The sequence below is a fragment of the Anopheles funestus genome, chromosome 3RL, assembly GCF_943734845.2.
Source record: "Anopheles funestus chromosome 3RL, idAnoFuneDA-416_04, whole genome shotgun sequence".
In the NCBI taxonomy this organism is placed as follows: Eukaryota; Metazoa; Arthropoda; class Insecta; order Diptera; family Culicidae; genus Anopheles; species Anopheles funestus.
The window spans coordinates 25,941,247-25,963,872 of NC_064599.1; the positions used below are offsets into that span (position 1 = coordinate 25,941,247).

General features: G+C 40.2%; 2 protein-coding genes across 2 annotated transcripts in view; one reads left to right on the forward strand and one right to left on the reverse strand.

Annotated features, from left to right (window-relative positions):
* LOC125770483 (CYFIP-related Rac1 interactor B) overlaps positions 1-19,816 on the reverse strand; it is a 29,385-nt gene extending 9,569 nt beyond the window's left edge. The window contains exons 1-2 of the mRNA XM_049440172.1: positions 19,729-19,816; positions 17,243-17,486 (exon numbers count right to left, since the gene is read on the reverse strand). Coding sequence (XP_049296129.1) covers positions 17,243-17,425 — 183 coding nt within the window. The 5' untranslated portion in view covers positions 17,426-17,486; positions 19,729-19,816. The remainder of the gene's footprint in view (positions 1-17,242; positions 17,487-19,728) is intronic.
* Positions 19,817-20,148: 332 nt separating this feature from the next.
* Positions 20,149-21,903, forward strand: LOC125770466 (MKI67 FHA domain-interacting nucleolar phosphoprotein). The gene is made up of 2 exons (XM_049440149.1): positions 20,149-20,363; positions 20,440-21,903. Exons 1-2 carry the CDS (start codon positions 20,259-20,261, stop codon positions 21,640-21,642), a joined length of 1,308 nt encoding a protein of 435 aa, XP_049296106.1. The 5' UTR covers positions 20,149-20,258; the 3' UTR covers positions 21,643-21,903.
* The last annotated feature ends 723 nt before the right edge of the window (positions 21,904-22,626 follow it).

Below are 22,626 nucleotides of genomic sequence, written 5' to 3' on the forward strand. Positions count from 1 at the left end.
ATAGCCTAAACATCGTTGAATGAATGGAATAGTATCGTACAACGCCTCCAGACATTAACTGACATTCTACTAATGTGCTACAGCAAAGAATTAAGTCCTACAACTCCATGGCATTTCGTGGCATTTCGTGGCACCTGATGGAGCAACCACCCATCGACTTTTAATGGATTGAGCTGGGACCATTATCCCATAGTCTAGTTCTTTCATCAACGTAACAAGGTGCCAAGTTGCCTGCAGCACGATGACACTCGACACCCGGTGCTAGCCGAATGATGCATCGAATGTTCTTCGTCTCTTTTTTATTACAGAAACGCCCATTCAGATGGTGTCACCGTGATGGTGGGATTGATGCTGTCGACACAACAAATTGGTGCGAGATTGGTCACAGATTGCGTTATCGTACACAAGCTCTTCCACCAGCACGCTTAGCACCGTCCGTATCTCCAAGGTATTGTACGGCACCGCATGCTCCCACTAGGCGAGTCAGAAAGGGGAACAGATTAGCTACAGACAGGTCGGGTTTATGAAAATGACCTTGTGTTTGCTCCGCTGCTGCAATTGCCAAATTGTACACTCGCGAATTGTACTTCATCTCACCAGAAGATATATCTTTCCGCGGCGTTGATGAGGAGAACAATTTGTTCTCTTTGTTGCTACTTTGGAATCTACTGTACATAACCACTGAATGGCGTACAGTCGTGGAGAGTACGCCACCAGCTGGGGATGCCATTTTCCCTTCTCTTCTTATTACAACAATATACCCCGCCAATACATTTCGTAAGAGTACATCATCTTACCTAAAAAGTAAAGAGAGAAAACAACACGACAAAGATTAAAACAAGACATTCTAATAGGGCACCACAACTAGGTCAGCACCGTCTAGTGCAGAAGGAGCAAAAGTCTGGAACATTGGAACGTTGGTTGAATTGAAAGTGTAAAAGTTTACATTATAGATAAGGCAGCTTCCCTTTCCTGGATGCTGCAGAAGTAGTTGATGATGTGCCAAGAATTAGTGAGAAAACATCGAAACAGTCGGTGTTATCGAATGCTAGAAAAAGTATTGTTTTACTTTTCCCCCGCTTCTTCTGCTGTGACGTCAAACCTATCGAAGAAATGCAGTATAGATAGAGTAACGATGTAAAAGCAACCGACGGTTGTATTTGCTCTTAACCGTTGTGCATCATGCACTGCGAGGAAATGCATTTGACACTTACGGGACGAAAGCATAAAGCAGTACAGTGCAGTACACGCGGGCCAACTCCATGGAGAACTCTCGCCCACAAAGTATTCCAGTGCAAGTGGTGTCTATTCATGTGAGAAAATATCGAAAAGTTGGACGCTTATCGTCACACAGCATTACGACCGTACGGGGATCGAGAGTTCAGCTAGACTTATCCTGCGAAGTTATTTTTGCCTGCGTTGATGCACATCCCTCGGGAGACGTTTGCATGCTTCCAATTTCTTGGTTACTTTTTTCTGAAGAGATACTGAATCAATTTTTCATTACATATCTTCCCCGGTGTGTCGCTTCTTTGATAAGGGAAGCCAGCCACGCCAACATTTTATGCTCGTGGGATTTCTCTGACCTATTTTGCATTCCTGTACATTGTAAAAAAACATCCTAACGATAGGAACAGATAATTTGAACCCATTTTAGAAAAAGAATCTTTATCCGTTACCAAGATTGTCACTACCAGACGGGATATCTTTTAGTAGGAGGAAAGAAGGAGCAAAAAAAACCGGGTTTATATGCACCGCTGAAAATTGAATCCTATTTTCGGCTACAGGTGGCAGGAACGAAAGGTTCTTTCAAAATCTTCTGGAGAATTTCAAAGAGAAGGAAAAACTGCTCCAACTACCATTCGCCGTGGAAACCCCGTGCAAAACCCAAAAGAAGATTAAGATGTGCTTTCATTTCATTAAGTATTCAAAAACCTTGAATCTTTTTCTATTTGTTTACTGCAAGCGAGAAAGAGATGTAAGTGGAAACAAAAAGGATGATGATCTTTTCGTTTCATTTTAAAGGTGACACTCGGAAGTCGTTGCTTTCCATAATCAAGGACATTGCCATTTTTCCCCGAGGACACGAAATTCCACTTTTCTAGAATCCCAAAAAAGATATTTTCCAGCTACATAAGGGGTAGAATGCTTTCGGAAGGACACTTTAAAACACGTTGCTTATGCATTTTAAATGGTGGTTAAGCAAAGCAGAAACCTCATTTTCTGTTTTGTATTTTTGGGGACTTTTATTGGGGAGGGAAGAAGTCCTCAGAAATTTAAGTCTAGTGTTGTCCTTGACCTAGGACAGGAAAGATTAATTAAATCGCCTTCATTTAGTATTGGTAAAATATCAAAGTACAAGCAAATGTAGATGTTTCGGTGTATATACAGCATATCTTCAATTTCCTAGAATTAGACAACTCTCAAGTGATGGCCATGTTTTACTCATCCTGCAATGTTGGGGTGCAGCAGGTGTAACGAAGCGTTTGAAAAAGTTGCTTACTTGCCATCCATGCAAAACTATTGACCCAAATTCAGGCACACACCTACCAAGAACGGATCAGTGGCGCGTAGCGAAAACTTCAATAAGAAACTACATTCGCAAACAAAAAAGACCCACCATCCCACTTCCTTTCACAATTTCTTGAATTCTTCGTACTCTTTAGCCCTCAAATGTGATTGGGGACACAGACGCAGAAACCCCGGCGAACATGTGGCACAAATGGTCCGCACGATCGATGTAATTGCGCGTGGACCAGAGCAACACACAATAGCATAGACCACGTGCATTAAACTCGTTTTCTTCAATCAGTTCTACCAAGCGCCAGAAGCAAAGTTCCATGTTTGGAGTTTAATATTGGATACACGGAGCCAGGTGGTAAAGTTGGGGGCAATATTTTGTTTTATACCTTTTTCACCTTCAAGACACTTAAATTATGTTACAACCCTGTTGTGGCTGTTAGTGTTCTACTGCAATGTTTCGCAATTCCAGTTTGGGGCTTGGGGGTTGCAAAGAATTTTCACCGTACAGAGCTTTTACTTTTAACCGAACATAACTTTCCACTCGGATATATACTCGGACATCGTCAAGGATGGAGCAGGACGAGCATTACAAAACAAAAAACAGAACATTTTATAGCATAAGAACACGAAGCTGTTTTTCTCTTTTTTGCCCCGTAAATGAAAAGGGTTGCCTGACACATGCACGCGATCAGCATAAATTTCTTCTCAAACTAGCATATTTTTTTTATTTTAAGGTTGAACTCCAATGTTTGAAACGCGTTTCGTCATGGCGTCATAGCCATCATTGGAAGGAAGGAAAAGCCAAATGCTTTATTAAACAAACAACATCAACCATGGAATGTCAACCATAATTTTACAGTTTTGAGCATCGGAATGTATGTCAGAACATTCGACTGCAGTTTTGGAGTGCTTGGCGAACTAAAAAGGGGAGGAACACGAAGCTGAAATATGACATTCATTTATAGAACAAGCGCTAGTGACGGTTTTTTCAACTCAAAGGTTCTGTCTTTCTAGGCCATTGATTAAAGTTGACCTTCACGGCAAAAAGAGGAGAAAAATGGAAAGCTCTTTTACTGCGTCTATTAACCGAGAGATAACGAAGAAAGAAAGGGTCGTTAATGTTTTTGAAGCGCTAAGCAAAACTAGACAAAATGTCACAAAAGGTCAAATAGATAACGGGGAGAGGAAAAGATGACCCGCATGTTCTCGACAATCTGGTCTGGTGTCTACTGGGGGAGGGTTGAGATAACATTCCAGAAGAAAGTAATTTATTGAGTCAACAACGTAATCACGTGGGATTAAACTTATTTATAGTGTAATAGGTTATATGAAGTAGTTTTTAAAAAATAGATTTGATGTTTAAATACGAATAGAAAGAGAATTATAAAAAGAGTTAATTCTTTTTTTAAATTTTACATTTCAAAAGGGTTGTCGCAGAACATCACATCAGTGAACGTGACAAATTGAATTGTTGCGCGATGAAATCAATTGATTCAATCTCACCACCACCACCACAACCTTCAAAACTCGTGTCGTCACTCGTTTTGGGGTTGTTCTAAAAGCTTCAATTAAGTACCGGACAATCAGATGGGCCCCAGTCTCTGCCTGGTTAGTAATTCTCTGCCATCAACTCTTTTTTTTGTTTTCAATTTACGATTTAGAAAACCCTAAATTAACTTTACCCTGTTCCAGGTCAAATGGCCACGTGTGGCGTGCGGCGGTGATTTCGTGTCCGTAGTGTGCTTGGGTTGCTCTTTGTTTCAGGAAATAATTCTACTGCAGTTGATGTCCGTTACAGCTGGTGTACTCCACCTGTCTCTGACTGACTGCCGTTCGGCAGGGGTGTCCAATTTCCTCGTCTCGAATGGATGCTCACTCGGGTCTCCCGTTGCACTGGCATTGCATCGCATTGTAACCGGCCGTTTGTCAACCGGTAATGCAAAACCGGCCAAAGCGGCAGAATTAGATACCAATAGAATGCAAACACACACGCGTAAATACACGTCGACCAGGCACGTTCGAGCAGCGATGGTGATGGTGGCCCCAGAGGTCGAAGGAGGAACCGTATTTAGCAAACAAACCAATGCAACCATTCCGTTGGGTTTCGCTTTTTAGCCTTGGCTTACAAACTAAAACCCGAGTGCGATACAGAGTTTTTGAGGTTTGAGGGGGGTTTTGAATATGAGGAACTGCATATTTTCACCGTCGGAAGTTGCAGTGAAAGACGGGCCCATGTACCGTCGAGTTTAACCTCTGACATACGAGGGTTGCGCACCTTAAAACTTTGCAACTGCCGCAGTTCCGATTACATAATTATTTTCGTGGTGGTGTTAGGCCAGAGAAAAACAAAACGAATTCTATGAGGGGCGAGAAAATTTTAAGTGAAATTTTTGTAGAGAGCTTTATAGTTTGCACCCACGAAACAAGCTACAGTGTGTAGCATAACATTATGCTTCTTTTTAATTTTATTCTAGGAGGAAAGTAAAACTTTTAAATGATGTTTTAAATAACTAAATGATGTTAAAAAAAGTAAAAAAAAAAAACAAAAAAAAATAAAACAATAATTAATTAAATATCGGATTAACATACATTAACATTAACATAACATTTATTTGGTTCTTTTCAATGAAGTTCATGACAACCTTTAAGCATATTCTAAACGCCGTTTTTTTCTGTACTTTTCATATTTTCCTATAATCTTGTGGGTATAGTATTATTATGTTATGCACTGTGTGAAAAAAGGGTATCAAGTTTATTCCCTAGAAATTTTCAATTATCTGGTACATGTTTTCTAACACCTATTAAATTTCGTTGTAACGAAACCATGTAAAAGAGCTTTTAAAGTAAAAAAGGGTCAACAATTTAAAAAAAATTAAAATAAAATAAAATGTCTTATATTGACTGTTAGAATTATTCTATTTTCTCGCTATAATTTCCCTTGGTTCAAACCCATGCTAGAGGTAGCGTTATTTTTCGCGCCTAATCATTTCACAATTGAAAAAAAATCTCACAATCGCTCGTTACTCGCTCACACAAGTGTGAAAGGAATTCCGGGTTTCTGTCCGTCTTGGCGGTGAGTCACTGCTTGCTTGCCCTGACGCGAACCGACAAGCCGCTACACGTCTTTATTTATTAACCGTAAGTAAGGAGAGTAAAAAAAAAGGACACACACCAAAGAAAGATCGAATGATGCGTCGTCATTCGGCACACGGCGGCAGGCAGCATCAGTTCTTACTGATGAGGGGTTTATTTTAAGATGAAATTTTTACCCGCAATATCCGGGGGGGCAAGTAGTTTCTGCTGTTTTGTTTCCAACCCTTTGGAGTGTGAAAATAAATATGCTCAAAATGTATTATACTAAACATTACTTCCTGGGTGATGTAAATAAGGACATAGAAATGATAGAATCAAAGAAAAGATATTTTCTAAAGCACCAAACCAGAGTCTAAACTTCAAGCTAATTTTTGCGACATTATAAATCACCTTCAGAATGACTAATTACACTATTAAACAAAAAACAAAATCTCTTGATCTTGGCGAGAAACGTGATGATGTAATTTACAAAAAAAAACGAAAACAAATTTCATTAATCCGAAACGTTTTGAAATAATAACATTTTCTGCAACCCTCGCACAAAACAACAGAACGTATTAATGAACACGTAAATAACAGCGGAAAGTGAATTTTAACTGGTAAACTTAACAGCTTTATGCTAAACGACGCTATAGAGCGATTGAAAGGCAAGAATGAAACAAAATGAGTGTTTAATCACCTGATTCATTCGCAAATCGATATTTATATACTGCACCAGGTGTGAAAATTGTTCAACAAAAGCCGTTAACCTGTTAGTCACGCGTTCAAACAAACTTGCGTTGTGCTTTATACTTTGCTTCTAATTTTTAACATTTTGTTTCGCATCCCTTTTAGTGTAAAGGTATTTTCCCATTTTTGTTTTCTTCCACTCTCCTTTGGCCAACTTTCAGAGTTTTGCTCGAATTTTTGTCTCAAGTTTTCAGTGAATGTAACACATTGGAGGAAACCTAAGAGCAAGAGTTAGCTAAAAAAAAGCCGGTGAAAATTACTTTTCTCCTTTACACAATGGAGCACCATGCTTAACTTGAATCGATTTTTGCTGCTCCACAGGATATTAACAGTGCTTTGTTTTGCGCTTTTCGTCCAAGCAGAAGGGACGCACACACACACAAGCAATTTTCGACTCATGAAAAGTGGGAAAATTGGCCACCATTATTTTGGGGACGTTGCAACCCTGCCTGCTCGTGGAGACCAAGAACAATATGGTGTACGGTGTACAATTTTCCGATCGATTTTAAGTAGGTCAGTTACCGAGAACCAAGACCATTCAAGACCATCAACTCTACACCCTCGGTGGATGGTTTTCCCAGCATCGGACTATCATCTGATGGTAAACCCCATGGGGCCTACCCTTTGGTATCATGAGTTCGGCTTAAACGTTGCAACAGCTTGCAACTTGGACAATGGCACACGCCAGGATGGTTTTTGGGATGCATTTAACACAAACGTACACTGCTGTCGTCTTCGTTGTCGTATATTACAATTGCACCATTTTTTTTGGGAAGACACACACATGTGCGTCGACCATGCTAGAATGCATCTCTCCATTGCGTCCCAGGAAATGGGGTTGAGTTGAATTTATTCCATCACGTTCGCGTGACATCGGCCAGCTTTCACTCCCTCTACCCCTTTTATTTTGGGAGGAAGGTGTAACTGAAGCCATTTCGAACGACAACGTGCCACGACCAACGTAATCCGGAAGTGCGATGGCCGCACAATGGCGTCACAATAATGGCAATCATAAACCGGAAGCATCGTTCTGTTAGTGTCGTCTAACAAAATGGCTAAGGCCATGTAAAATGGTCATATGTGGGGGGAGAATGGTACATTAGTCTATTTAATTTGATTCGTGTATTACGAAAAGCAATTAAAAACTCTATTTTTTTAGAAATAAAAAAAAAGAATCCCAATAGATTATCACTTTCTCAAGATTCTTGAGGACATTATAACCCTGGACACACGTTTTTGAAGGATGATAATTTGGCACTATTTGGCGCAATTGCTGACACAGAACTGAACAGAATATGAAACACCACAACAAACCAGCCAATCTGCCAGGAAGCCGGCAAAATCATTGTCCAAACGTGATTGCACGTACACACACATTTTGGGGAGGAGAACGTGCATGGAACGGTAAAAACATTTTCAAGCTAAATAACTTTGTTTCAAGAGGCTGATTCTTATGCCGGACCCAATGCACGTGTGCAGATTGCAGAAAGAACAATACAGCATGAGGGAAAAATGAAAACATTTCACGTTGCTGTGTAGCATAATTTTTGCATACCGTCGGCCAAGACGAAACCATTTTCACCAGTCAGCCTTTGTCCTTGGATCTCTTTGTTGACTTGACTTTATCCACGTTACAGGAGAACCAAGAACGACACGTATTAAATTGCGAAGAAAGGGAAATGGTTTTTTTTGTTTTATTCTTTCTCTCTCCGGGAAGAAAACAGTACAAAGACAAAGGAAAGCCGCAGCTGACCAGCAAACCCCCGATGCTTGGAAGGCGACCCAGCATTACTGCGTACGACGCACGATGAATGAAAATGAGCAAGAAGTATTTAGGTTTTGGGCAAAAACCGGACTAGAACTCAACGTCAGGCGCGTACAGCGGTGCTAATGTACGAACTGCTTTGCTTGTTCGTGGCACACTTGGGGGGATCCTCCATCCATTACACAGAATATCTTGGTGGAAGATGCGAAACAAGTGAACTCATTTCGCATACAATTTATGAACCTGTGCTGTGGTTAAGAGACGTGAAAGGTAAATGGTGGTTTCTGGTAAGGGATGTCAATTAGATACCAACTGCACGGGGGCTCTTGTGCTGGGGCATCCACGTCGGAAGATACGAAATAAGCCATTTCTTCAAATTAAACAAGAAATTTTAATGAAATAGCATTAATCTCTTTTTAAGACCTTGGCTAAATGTTGTGTCTGATGACCTTTCAAGAAGAATTTGTATATACATTCGGGAAACATTCGAGCATGTTTCTATTTCTCTTTGTTTTTAAGATCTCTATTAGATCTTGTACGCTCCTATTCTAGACTTGCCGAAATAGATTAATAATGCGTAGAAATTTTACCTGATGGATGGTCCCCAAATGAGATTTGATCCATGATTGTCGGTGCATTAGATCGTAAGCCAAGGCGCAAGGTCATGGGACCGGCCCACATAAGAGCATGCTGTAGACCAGGGCCCTCCAAACTTTTTAGATGGCGGGCCGCTTTGAGTGGAATAGTCACAGCTGAGGACCAATCTCGGGATCTCTCGGGAGGAGTTGTTTGATTGTAGTAGACCATCAAAAGGTAATACTAGATTAGAACTAGATTTAGAGCAATTTATGATATCTTTTCTCAACTTCTTGGGGTCATAGTGGCGATTAAGTTTGTATTTCTTGGCTACATTTCGTCTATTTTCGCTTCGGTTATTTAAGTTTTTTGCAATTTTTGGAATTCTTGCTCATTTTTTCTTGATAAACCTCATGATTTCCTTAACACCTTGCCCCATCTATAAGCTTCATATTCATTCTAGAATTGGAACAATTTTGAAAACAAAATGTCTCTTCTAAGAAATATGCTCGTCATAATTTGGAGGCATATATTTTCATCAACAGACATTCGGCAACATTCACCTTTACCATACACACGTCAACATAGGGCCGCGTTTCATGAAACATAACACTCGATGAATCATCGTCCAAGGGGATAGCACGCATTCGGAACACCGTTTTCGGAACCGCGACATCATTCGTCGTTCAGTTTATAATTTTTTCTTTAATTCAATTTAATCCAAACACCTCCACTGGTACCTCCATACTCTCTTCTTCAGTGTCTGGGCTAGTGATTCCTTTGCGATGACTTAAAATAGTGCGAGGGCACAATTGTTGGACATCGTTTCCGTCCTACGGCGTCGGTCGCGTTGTCACTGCCGGTAGACCCGGGTGTCACACACAAACATATGTGTACATTCCAGGCGGATGTAACGTGTGGAGATGTGTCTGCGTGACACAGTGAGAAGGAAGGTACTATTGAGAATGGCACCACCATCAATTCACACCTCACACCGGATTCGCATGGCGCATGGTTTCATAAACATGCAGAAACGGAAGAAGCGGTCCGGTGGTTTTGCGGCTCCACACAATTTGAATGGTCCCAATTTCATTTTTTTTTGCACCCTTTTTGTGTGAAGGATGTTGCGTTCGGTTTACTTCCCTTTCGAATTTCCTACCGTTCGCCTGAACGGGAAAGGGTGTGATGAGTACTAGTGGCTAAGCGCCTGTGTCTGGAGATTGTATAAAATTAAATTAAATTGTTACTGCAACTGTAGCGTCGTGCTGGTACGAAGCAATCGGCCGAATGATGATGATGACGCACCTCAAAAAAATGATGCATTAACGATCGCAGTGTCGCGTTCCTAGGTGCGAATATGGACAACAGACGGGTTGGAGACATGAAATGGGACAGGAGAGTGAAGTCCGTACTTCTATCAGCTGTTGCGCGCTTACCTTGGTCATGACCATTCGAGTTCGATCGAAAAACATGCATGATTTCACTCTTCAACGTGACAGCGGCTAAAGAACGTTGACATATTTTAGTTAAAATATGGACAACAAAGCAAGGACAACAAAGTGCTTCTAATTTCTCTTTACTTCCTTAAACGTTTGCAATCGTTAAACACTTTCTCAAAGCCAAAACTTCACCCAGCAGTAGTGATAAGAAATATATTTGCTTTTGTAAAGAAACAAATGTATCTCACGAACAACAACAAAAATGTCGCAAATTCGGTATGCTAAAAAAACCCACATCTATCGGAACGTGTTTGCTAAAAGCAGCTCGCTTATGCCTTCTCTATCGTTATCATAAATAGTCAACGTGACGTTATCTGCCGTTGGTAGAAAACGCCTCTATTTAAACGTCGATGACGAAATCAAATACTGTCAAGAGAACTCGGCTCAAAGGGGGGGGATTCGGTACGCTTATATCAATGTTACACTCTGTGGGCAGCAAGCAAAAAAGCATTGTTGAAGTGGAATCGCGAATAAAAAAGTAGAAATAACCCAACAACACTTTACGCGATTAGCTCAAACTTTATGTGATGATTGGGTAAATCTTTTTATGGCAATTCTTCGAAAGTAGCCAAAACGGTATTTCCTCTACGTCTATTGCGTGCTCTTCCAGAATTTCCTGAAAAAACGATTGGGTATGAAATTCTTGGAAATGATGGTTGAAACATATAGGGAGATTAACTCTTGTGTTGGGAAATTGCTTCACTGGAAGAGAAGAGTGATCCGATGAGTGATCATGTGTGAAATTATTTAATATTAAAAATAACAGAAAAACATTTTTCAGTGGAATTAATTACAGCTGAAACTGATCCATCTCAAACAATTATCAACGTTCGCTCGGCATAAAGCACGTTTAATATTTATCATCACGACAGACGCACGTTGAACGGCAGCGGGTAAGATACGCGGCTTTCCTTCACCCCTCCCATGCTCTTATCTTATCTTGCTTCTGTGTCCGAGGAGGGACAACAGCCTTTGCAGCGCAATTCAACGTTTTGTTGTCGCTATTAGGGGAAGGTTTTGTGGTTTGGTGTTTAGTGGATTGTGATCGCGATTAAACCTACTTGTCACAAACATCCGTGGATAAGGGCGAGGGAACATTTCATATGCTACCGACGGAATTGAATGTAGAATAATATAAATTAGTAAAAGTTGGTTCCTTTATAGAACCTGCTTTGATGATAAGGGCTCTTTTAAGGGGGTAATACACTTAGGCGACTTTCACACTAGAACTACCGGATTGGACATTTTGGCTGGAACGCTTCATTTTTATCACATTATTTTTTGGGGTTAAACAATGGTAGTTGAAAGATGATTTTTACATATATATTCTATAGTAAGATCTCCAATAAACAGCATAATATACTCCAACTCTTCGAAATTGTTTAAAAATTAACCTCGAACGAAAAACGCTTCAAACGCTTGGTAGTTCTAGTGTTAATAAATGGCAATTTTTTATCAATACGGCTAGGCCGTTCTATCTGAATAAAAAAGATGGCAATTTTTTGTTAAGTTTCTCGAAGATAACTACAAATGTAAGACAAAAATAAGTTCAATATGTATACTCTGCCGATTTTTGGAAAAAAAATATTTTTTTTAACTGCTTTTGGATTTAACGAAGGAGACATCGTGAAGGTCGCATCGTTGGTTCTGATATAAAATCTTTATTTTTATTTTATTAACCCCTATCTTTGATAAATATGACACAATCGATCAGCACTCATCCAGTAGTATCTCGAAACCAGTTAACCGATCTCAATACTGATGCATTTGAAAATAGAACCAAATACTAAATACATTTCCTCATTGCTATACACCAAATGCGGGAGAAACGGGGTCACATTTAATGGGAAACCTACCCGCCCTTTTTCCTTCCCCAACTGGCTATTGGAACAGGGCGGCAAAGATGAGAAGTTTTCCACCCGCTGAAGAAAAATGTAGGTACTTTTCGGAAGACGAGAGATCGTATCAGATAAAGTGCGTATGAATGTGTGGTACAGAAAACTCAAAGGGTGAAAAGTTCCAACCCCGAGTGGCTTAGTTTCATCGATCGATTGGTAGAAATTTAATGCCACAAAAAAAAACATGTACTAAAAATGTGCCTGTGCACCAAGAGGGGTGTAATGTGAGCTTATGAGGAAATGTATCAAAAACACCAGAATGTTTACTGCCCCGTGAGAAGAAGGGAGGCTTAGAGAGCATGGGTATTTTATGGTTCATCCTCACACGTAAATACCGAGCTGTGTTTAGTATGTTCTGTAAAATATTGTGAAATAACCGCTCAGCCCTTGCCGTAACGTTGAACTTGTTGAAAACTTCCACTAAACAGAGATTATTTCCATGAAAATTGGGAAAATTCCACCGTACAAATTGCGAAAAGTTTGTTTACATAGAGGAAGATAAGACGTACTTAAAATCTCATTATCTTATAATGATTTTTTTTTAAGTTCGAAATGTTTTACTTTTGTTGATGGAAAGTTCCGCCAGAAAAATGTTTACACATTTGTGCGTTTAACGAGCAGAATCAAACGGCTATTCGGCTTCAAAACTGTAGCCTTTTAACTTATAGGACATTATTACTATTTGTTTATCTTTTATAAAAAAAAAACTATATCGTGTACAACAGACTCTATAAAAAATTAAAAATATTAAAAAAAATCTGCTATAATATTAACGATAACAAAATAGTACGTTTAGGAAGCAGGAAATGCGAAAAACAAACAAACCAACAGACCCAGATAAACATGGGAAACAGATCCAACCCTCACACCTCCCCAAATCGTTCCTCTAGGGTTGAAGATGCATCTTTCCCTTCCCGTTAAATAAGCGACGCCGAGGGGGGTTTGTTTTGACGGAACCAAATAATCACACACTCGAGAGCAAAGTTCCGTTTCATCGTCTTCGGCCTATGTCTTCGGGCGGTAGTAGCAGTAGTATTAGTAGTAGTGGCCATGTTTTTATTTTTCGTCTTGTCTAGCGAAACGCATCATCTTATGCTCATCTTACGCTAGTTTTGTTTTTGTTACACACATTTATTATTCTATTTTGGCGCTTCTTCATCTCATGCGTAGAGTGTGCGTTTTTGCTGCTCGAATTTCTCGTGAGCCACTAACGACGGGGAAGGCATTTTCTTTACCCCGGCGCCAAGTGTCTTGTGGCGTGGTGTAATTTTCGCTTTTTATTTTAAGAGAAAGTGAAACCACCTTTTTGCTTTTGTGCAGCAGCCATTGTTTGCTGTTAATGCTTAGTTAATTACATCAAAACCAAACGGTCTGCCGATTTTTTTTCGTTTTTTTTGGGAAAGCCTAGACACGAGAGCATAATTATTCGCCATGACGCAACTGGAACACAGACAAACACGCAAATGCGGACCTTTTTGGTGAAAATGGAAACTGAAATGGCCAGTGATGATGTTGCGGGCGATTCGCAATCAAGTGTTCCACTAATTAATGTTCCGATGTATCAATCTGATATTAACGAAATAGTTTTTTGGCATATTTGTAAACATTCTAAAGGGGGAAAAATGTTTATTATGTTTTTCTAGTTTAATATTTAAATTTCACCAACACATTTCAATTCAATATAGAAACCGGAAAAAACGAACAATTTTTTTGACGATATTCATGCAGTTTTTATGTTAATGACTCATTTCGATGCACCACGCATCGTTAAAGCCTTCGTTCTCGTGTTTCTTACTTCATAAGCACAAAAATAAACTTCCATTAAGTCTGGCAAAGGCGCTTTCGCATAAAGTAACGGAGCAGCCACCCCATTGTAATGTATGATAAAAGCCAAAATTGAGAAAGGAAAAAAAATCCAACCAATTTCAAATTGATTCATCGAGCTAAGCAAATCATCTGAATGGGGCATCGGCAGCACAAACAACTCCATTAACTCAGCTTTTCGCGGCGTTTACGATGTGCTGCCCCCCCCCCAAAAACACCGACACATCGAACTCACCACACAACACAACAGAGATCAATACAATCGCGAAAAGGGGAAGAAAACGCGCCGTACGGTTACAGGGCACATACAGCTAATTCCGCGATTGATTGAGAGAAATGTTCGCTCGAAGAATGATAAATATGCGTCGGTGATTTGCTTTCACCCCATATCACGCATTACGCATATATCTCGATGTGCACACACATTTAGGGGGCAGAATGAAGAAGAAAAGAAGGGAAAAAATAAGAGCGTACATTTGATAATGGCCCCCCAAAGTGGATCGATGGAAGGTGTAGGAAAAAGCTCATCTCCACAACACAACACCCAACCCGAGTCTTGAATCTAGTTAACCCACAAGCCCAAATTTCCTCTCATCCGTAAGGTGGCAAACAACAACAGACGACGCGTAGTGCTATCTTCCGTTCCGTTACACCTCACGGATAGAGGTACGAGACGAGATTGGGACCTGTTTTCCATCGTCAATTAATTCATCCCGAAAGCAGTGAAGCAAACATCATCCACACACGATCGGCGAAGGGGTTTTTTTTCATGATAACGGTAAGAAAACCATTGACCAGCTCTGTTACTGGCCTAACGGGTTTTGATTACATTTCGATTTAAATTAAGAACCGCAAAACAAAGCAAAATCATTGCAAATAGCCTTATTTAAATATGCATGCTTAATTAGGAGAATATAGATATGTTTGTTCTTTAGACCATTGTACCGTAATCATGTCAAAGCAGTCATAAGGAATTCTTCATTCTCTTTCAATTTTTTTTTTGCCAAAATACTTCAAGAGTTCTGGGGGGTTTTGAGTAGTTCCGGATATGACAAAAATCCTGCCTTGTGATATGCTTCACATCGCCATAATAAAGGCTAAAAGACTTGTTTTAGACCGAATAGCCGGTTAATCCCTGCTATAGTTGGATGACTCAAGTGAGATTAGTTTCGCCGACCTTCGATATGTTAACTCTGACGCTGAGGCACCAAGACCGACACCCAGTGCCATAAAATAAGTGTACAAGGGTTTTCAGTTGAAATAGCAAAAGTTGCATTCGTTTTTCGACTCTTTTCAAATTAAAATATAAAGAGGTAAATATAAAACGATTCCCATTTTCTAGATCTTGCTCACAATGAAATTGATTCTTGACAAAACCTTCTCTACAAAAGTATAGATTCTACATCTATCTGTAGGTGTGTTGGGTCAAATAGCTCTTTTGCAAGAGCGGAACGCACCGCTCTCGCTTTCTAAAGTGTGCGGTGCGCTTGAGGTAGCTCCACACGGAGCGCTGCACGCAGGAGCGATTGTGCGATGAGCTCCCAGGAGCGAAGTTTCGCACCACAAATATAGCATTATTTGAGTGAAAAGAACTTATTGCAACCAATTCGCATTAAAATAAAACATTTTTTTTTTAATTTTGCTAAATTGCTCAAAAAATGGCAAGGGGTAAGCCTTATGAAATTTTCGAGTTGAAATTTTTTTGTTATTTTTTATTCTTTTCTTCTTTTAAAGCATTATTGGCTAAAGTCTGAAACACGACCCCCCCCCACTCACGGGCACTCATTTGAGTGACTTTTTTTCGTGCAGGGTGGTTCGAAATCGGTTGCGTGTTTTTTAATTATGTTTCGAGACACAGACACCTGAGGGCATGGCCGTCGAAGAAGAAAATGTAGCAATTGGTGCCATCTATCGACCACAGGTTAAAGATTGGCGATCCGTTGGATACCGACCGAGTTATAGGCAAAATTTGGTGCAAAAATGAGGGAAATTTTACATTTTATCAAACAGGGTAAGAAACTTGGTTTCTCGAATAACTTCTGGCACATACATCTGAGGGCATGGCCATCCACGAAGAAAATGTAGCCATTGGTGCCATCTATCGACTACAGGTTAAAGTTTGGCGATCCGTTGGATACCGACCGAGCTATAGGGAAAACTTGGCTAAAAATTTAAAAAAATAAAATTTCTAAATTACTCAAAAAAAGCTAAGGCTATAGCCTTAGGAAATTTTCAAATTTTTAGATTTTTTTTATTTTTCATTATATTTTATTCTTTTTTTTAACCTCTTTCTTTCTACCTCTTTTTCCTGTGGGCTGTGCGGGAGCGCGCACAATAAAATGAGCGGAGCGATTTAGGTAGCTCTTTCGCTCTTGACCCAAAAAGATGCATATTCTACATCAACTTGAAAATATTTCAACTGTTCTAATGCATCTCGAAAACCCCTGCAATGTGGATAAGTAAACAAGAAAGATCTGACAGATCACTCAACTACTAATCCATTGCAAATGTTGATGATATTGGAAACCCTGTAGAAAACCATCAAAGAAAATAGTCAAGACATTCTAAGGACGATGGTGTATTGGATTACTCAAAAACCTCTATTGTACATTTTATGCATTGCAAGAAAAAGGGTTTGTTTCTCCTTTAATTTCGTACCACCGTTATCATTGCAAACAATTTCTTTTCAGCCCTTCCAGGCAAGCGTTGCAAAGATTGAAGGTTACAGCGGACAAAACAATATGTTCACCATATGCTTTGTGTGAGATCAACCTCTTATCTCGTGCCGTCACTATCAGTGCAGTGAGAGTGAGTAAAATGCGTAGCAAACAAAAAATGGTACAAGTTCAGCTCTAATCAAGCCCCTTAAAGGGCAAAACGTTCTCTCGATGTGTATTGTGCTACCGTTTTATGTTTTTTGTTTGTCATTTTTTCCATTTTATCAACAAAGAAAAAACGTGCGTGATAAGAAGATAGTCAACACATATATGAGGTTTACGTGATCGTTATTGGAGCACTTTTGAGGTAGGTTCTCTCTCTCTCTCTCGCGCTCTGTTAAGTTTCCCGTGACGTTTGACGAGCAAAACGCCTTGCACAACTGAACGTTGCTTGTGCTCGGATGCAGACGAAACCATTTCCGTTGTCCTTCACAACACACAATATTCTTCGCCCAGGACGCGACGCCCGAAACAATAAACATAAACATCCCGTCCCACTGACAGCTCCAATAGCACGGGAGAGCTGTTTTTATGTCATTCAGGCATCCCAACAGACTGTGCGCCGAGGAAGCTGTGGAAGAAGTTGTATTTTTTTCTTCCCCCTTTTTTTTGGCTTACCTTATAACACTGGATCTCGTCCAGGACGATCTCGGACTGGCGCAGGACATGGTCGACCTCTTCGTACACTTCCCGCTCCAGGTCGGTCGGGGCAGCATTTTCGAAGTCCAGAAACACGTCGTACGTTTTCGGTGTGCAGCAGGTTGATTCATCCCGTGCCAGCAGGCTTAGTAACTTCCCCATGACTCACTCCGCGCGTGTGTGATGGGACTTGTGTGTGTGTGTTGTTGTCGCGGTGTTAATACTACGGAACGAACAATTTATTACACCTTTGCTATTACGATATTTAGTTTCGCTAGAACTAAACCACAGAATCAAAGGGCACTACACACACACACGCGCACAACACTGGAATAAAAACCGCGAAACGTCATCCACCGTTTATTGTTGATTCTTTGTGTGATTAGATTTTGTTTTAAATTCACTAAAAATTCACGCAAATAACGATTGATTGTAGAAAGAAAGACGTTGCATTTAGTCTTTTACACACTATTATTAAATAATTTTAAAAGGAAAAAAAAACTATTATCGTACACAGCAACACTATCGAAATGGCCTAATTTTGACACATATTTCACTTCTTAAAAAATAAATAAAAACAAATGTAGGTATTAAGACACTGCCCAAAAAACATGTCCAAAAGTTTCACTCATACTCACTTGCTTTCACGCAAGTGTCTTGTTCCAAAAAAAAAGAGTGAAATTAGATTAGAGGGCAATTAAAACCATGGTAACAGGCTTCAACTTGCACCTGTGACTATTCCTCGAAATGAAGTACCTAACGCATCATCATACCTTCAGGGAATGAAAATTCTCTGCAAAAAGCTCTCCCACGTTGGGGTGGGTAGGAGAAGATGTGAAAATTTATTTATACAAACCGAAGAAGAAAAAAAACTCAAAAAATATATCCACAAGTACAAACGCACACACATTCACGCCACAATCAGAACACGCGCGTTTAATGCTTTTAAATATGATTTTTTTTCTTCACTGACCTCCTACTGACAGTGGGCAGACAATGCGTGAGTAAAAAAAACATGTTTAGCAACATAAGCAACCCGCGCAAAAATATGTTCCATCAAACACACTCACAAAACAATTTCGTAAGATTCAAGCAAGAAACAATCTTTAAAAAAAACATGGTGGAATTTCTGCAAAATTTCCAAGATTTTCCTTCTGGCTGTCGGTGTCCTTCTAGTCAAGCAGCTGGTGGGATTTTATTTTTGCGAAAAACTTTTCGCCCCGAAATCCTTCCCAGAACAGGTCCTTTGTTGCTGTTGGTTTGTATCCGTTTATGGCCACCCTGGGACCTTGCCCATACCGTGTGAGAATTAATCGTACTGCCGCACTCGGCAGGAGGCCGAGTAGTGAAATAATTATGTCGGTATGGTTAGTTTTGGGCTTATGTTTGCTTCGTATGCTCTCACACCATAAAAAGGGTAAGTGTTATTAACTTTTTTTTACTGTTAAAATTTAGCAAATCCCTTAACGAAATTGTGTATCTAAACTAATAGTTCACAACACACATTACATACATTCCAAGATGTGGAATTATTTTGTTTTTGTGACTAGCAGAAATTTTTCTTTTAAATGTACAACAATCCTAACTGAAGAAGATATGAATTTTTATGTTTTGCTCTCACTATCTCTTTTACACACACTCTCTCTCTCCTTATCTTTCTCGTACACATTCGGCCTGCAAAAATTCACACTTTTCACATGATTCCACAAACACAAACGTGTGCTCGATAACGCATATGATACATTATTTACACCCACACATACACGCATTGGTCTTATGCTCTTTTAGAAGCACAGTTGCCAGAGAGAGAGAGAATCCCGTTCCAGCATCAACCCCCGATAGAGCTTCGTAAAAGGGAAGGTTGTTCTTATCAACACACAATTCCTCGCATCCAAAAGTGTGCACGTGTGTGTGTGTGCGTGTGCGCGCGTATGTATGCGACGCGTTTGTAATGCTGCGTCCCGTCCGTGTTGTTTGTCCGCTTCAGCTGTATTTAATGGTGCAAAACCCGGGGCGCGCAAACAGAGCGGCAAAGATGAACAAAAGTTGAAATGGAATTGTTGGATACACTGCTGTTGTTGGTTCATGGCACACTATTTTTATCGCACTGTACGAACCAAAAACCAAATGCACTTATATCTTCATACACGCACCACACAAACAAAACAATAACGCTAGGCAAGAAATTTTGGACATGCGTTCCCTCCGCGTATTGGAGCCACTTGGAACACGGTGCGATTTAATTAATTTATTGCTCACTGTAACGACACGGCAATGATGTTTTTGTTCACTGTGTAGTACGCCTTTTCCTGTTACCATTCATTCGAATTGCCCTTGATAGTGCTTGAGCATATTTGCATTCTGTTTGTTTCGTTTGAGATGTGTCGGTGCATAATATCGTATGAAATTCGCACAATTGGAAGTGGTCTGGCGCAGGTAAGACAGAAAACAGCAAATCCATTTACCTTTATCTTAAAATCACTGGTAATTGAGACCGAGTTCTGTCGGTTTTCGGGTTAAATAAAACGACAGACAACAAACGACGACTCGATCAAGACTGTCTTTATTCTGCGAACAACACACACAGCTAACCCACTATGCTCGCATCTGAAGTGGCATATCCACCAACCGCGAACAGAGAAAAGTCAGTAGCATATACAGTATTATAATTGCAATCACAAAATAAAAGAAAATTTACAAGTTTGTAGGAAAAATTAATTACAGATTAGCTAGTTGGTTTCATTTGTATTTGATTAATTAAATTTTGTGCTAACTGAATTACAACTGAACCGTTTACGAAGCGTTTTGGGTGTGCAAACGTCACTGAGGAGCATCTTATTTTTCCCCCATTTCGAACTGTCAAAATGTACCACATGCGCTAAACCTTCTGTAAAGCGAAACTGTCAACAGAGCATGTGAAACACGCGCTCCCTCGGAAAACAACGTTGAATTGTTGGGAATAATTCGTGCCGCAATAAGATTCAACAGCAAAGAAATGGCTGAAATAACCGAAAAAGAAAGTGGCGATGTTGCTAATACTGCAGTTGCTGCAACCAATTCACCGGAGGTTAAAATGGAGACAAATGCTGCCGAAGGAAAGGTATGTAAGCAATGGAAAGGAATTAGAGAAGTACAGCGTTCAATAACATATTACGCATGTTTTTGTTATTTCTTAGCCGAAGAAAATTCGTAAGCCGCTTGTAGGTAAAGGTGCCGGCATGATTTTCATCAAACACCTTCCGAAAGGATTCAACGAAGCACAGCTGCGAGAGTTCTTCAGACAGTTTGGTGCTGTAGCAGGAGTGTATCTTGCACGGTCGATGCGAACACAGCACTGCAAAGGTTATGGTTACGTGCTTTTTCACTATCACGAGGTTGCCGAAATTGCAGCTAGTGCTGTAAACAATTACATGATGTTTGGACGCGTGCTGAAAGCGACCGTTCTACCGCGGAGAATGACCAGAGTGCCACGTAATTTTGGACGAGCGTGTAATTCGAAGGGCGAACTGTCCAGTGCCTGCCGTAAATGGTTGAACCGTAAAGTTAGTCGTGCGAATCGATACCTTGGTCCCCAGGCACGTCTTGAGCGGGTTTCGAAACAGATGAAACGTTTGAACCGTGCCGAGCGGAAACTTCGTGAAGCCGGCATCGAGCTACCGGTCGCACATAACGCTATGTCTAAATTGAAGGCACAAACAAAAGACTTGGAAGAGCAGGTTAAGGAGAATTTGGCTAAAAGATCTGCCTTAAAAAAACAGACGGAAATGGCCGTTGAGCAGTTAGTAAAAGACAGTAAGGATGAAAATAGTGGTGATGGTGAGGAAATGGCCGTTGAACAGGTAGTAAAGGTCAAAAATGAAAATAGTGGTGATGGTGATGATGGTGACGATGATGATGATGGCGAGAACGAGGACGCAGAAACTGCCTTCAGTATGTTACTGCCATCCGATTGGAACGTTGAAGAACCCATCGCAAATGAAGCGGCAGCAGGGAAAGCGAACAAGGAAGAGGCAGTAAGGAAAGCACTAAAGGTAGAGAAATCGTTCGTTTTAGCAAAAAGTAAAGCTAACAAACCAGATGCTACTACCAAGACCGAAAACAAGAAACCAGTTGCTACTATCAAGAAGGAAAACAAGAAACCAGTAGCTACTAGCAAGAAGGAAAACGAGAAACCAGTTACTACTAGCAAGAAGGAAAACAAAAAAGCTTTACCGGCAAAAACACAACATGAAAAAGCAAAGCTAACTTTGTCCAAGAAGAAGCAAAGTGAAGTGGCTGCAGTACCATCACTGAAAACAAAAACGAAAGGACAACAGACCGCAGTCGCAAAGTCCGCTAAAGTCGTAAAATCCGCTAAATTAGGTAAAAAGGTTAAGTAAGCTATACAGAACTAAACCCTTGGCGCATAAATGGGCGCAAGTTATTGGACGAGTTTAGCCTTCCGTGGTCAAATTAGAAAAAGGCTTCTATTAAACACTCAGCAAGATAGGCAATTTCAAACCGGAAAGTGATTCCGCTTGGAATTACACGCAAGGAAATGTCTTTGTATACTATTCGATCATTTAGTTTTAATGTCCGAATGTCTGTTTCAGGTTAATATCAAGTTTATTTCTTAATAAAAAGAAATTCGTACAATTGTACATGTACAGGAAAAATAGTTTTTGACAGCAAGAGAGCTTCCAACGGAGGAAGTAACACTTACTTCTACCTGAGGATGATCTAGTAAAGGTGATCGAAGGTATGAGAGTATCCGTTGAAGGGGAAACAGTCCAGTATCTGTTTCAATCCATTCGCCCATTCAATTCCACATGCGGAAAAGAGATCCTTATATGAAACACAGTTGACAGCTGATACTACCTCCTTTGTTGGATGCTCTCTTGGTGTTGTATATCCAAAACCGGTCATTTTCGGCGTCAAAATCCAGAGAAAATGATCAGCGAAACAACAAGAGAGCATCCAACGGAGGAGGTAACATTCAGTGCTCTCTTTTAACCTTCATTCTAGAACATCGAATAGTTGTTCTTTTCTCGCATATTATCATTGACCATGGCTGGAGATGATTTAGTATTAGTGTTTGATGATTTCTTTACACCAAGAGAGCATTCACGGGAGGAGGTAACACTCAAAGCACTACGCTGGCGAGCGGCAGTGGATGTTACCTCCTTTGTTGCATGCTCTCTTGGTGTAAAGAAAGCATCGAACACTAATACTATTGACCATCTCGAGCCATGGTAGCCATAATATACGCAAATTGCCGGTCATGTTTTCTATATTTTTGGGAAATGTAAATTAGAGATGTGCAAAGTGAGTAAGAGTGAGATAGTGAGTTGAAACGTTGTATTGAACGAGTTTCGTTCACTCAC

Coding starts and splice junctions, on each gene's coding strand:
- LOC125770466 (XM_049440149.1), top strand. CDS start 20,259: ATGGCTGAAATAACCGAAAAAGAAAGTGGCGATGTTGCTAATACTGCA. Junction 20,364..20,439: donor CAAATGCTGCCGAAGGAAAG/GTATGTAAGCAA, acceptor GTTATTTCTTAG/CCGAAGAAAATTCGTAAGCC.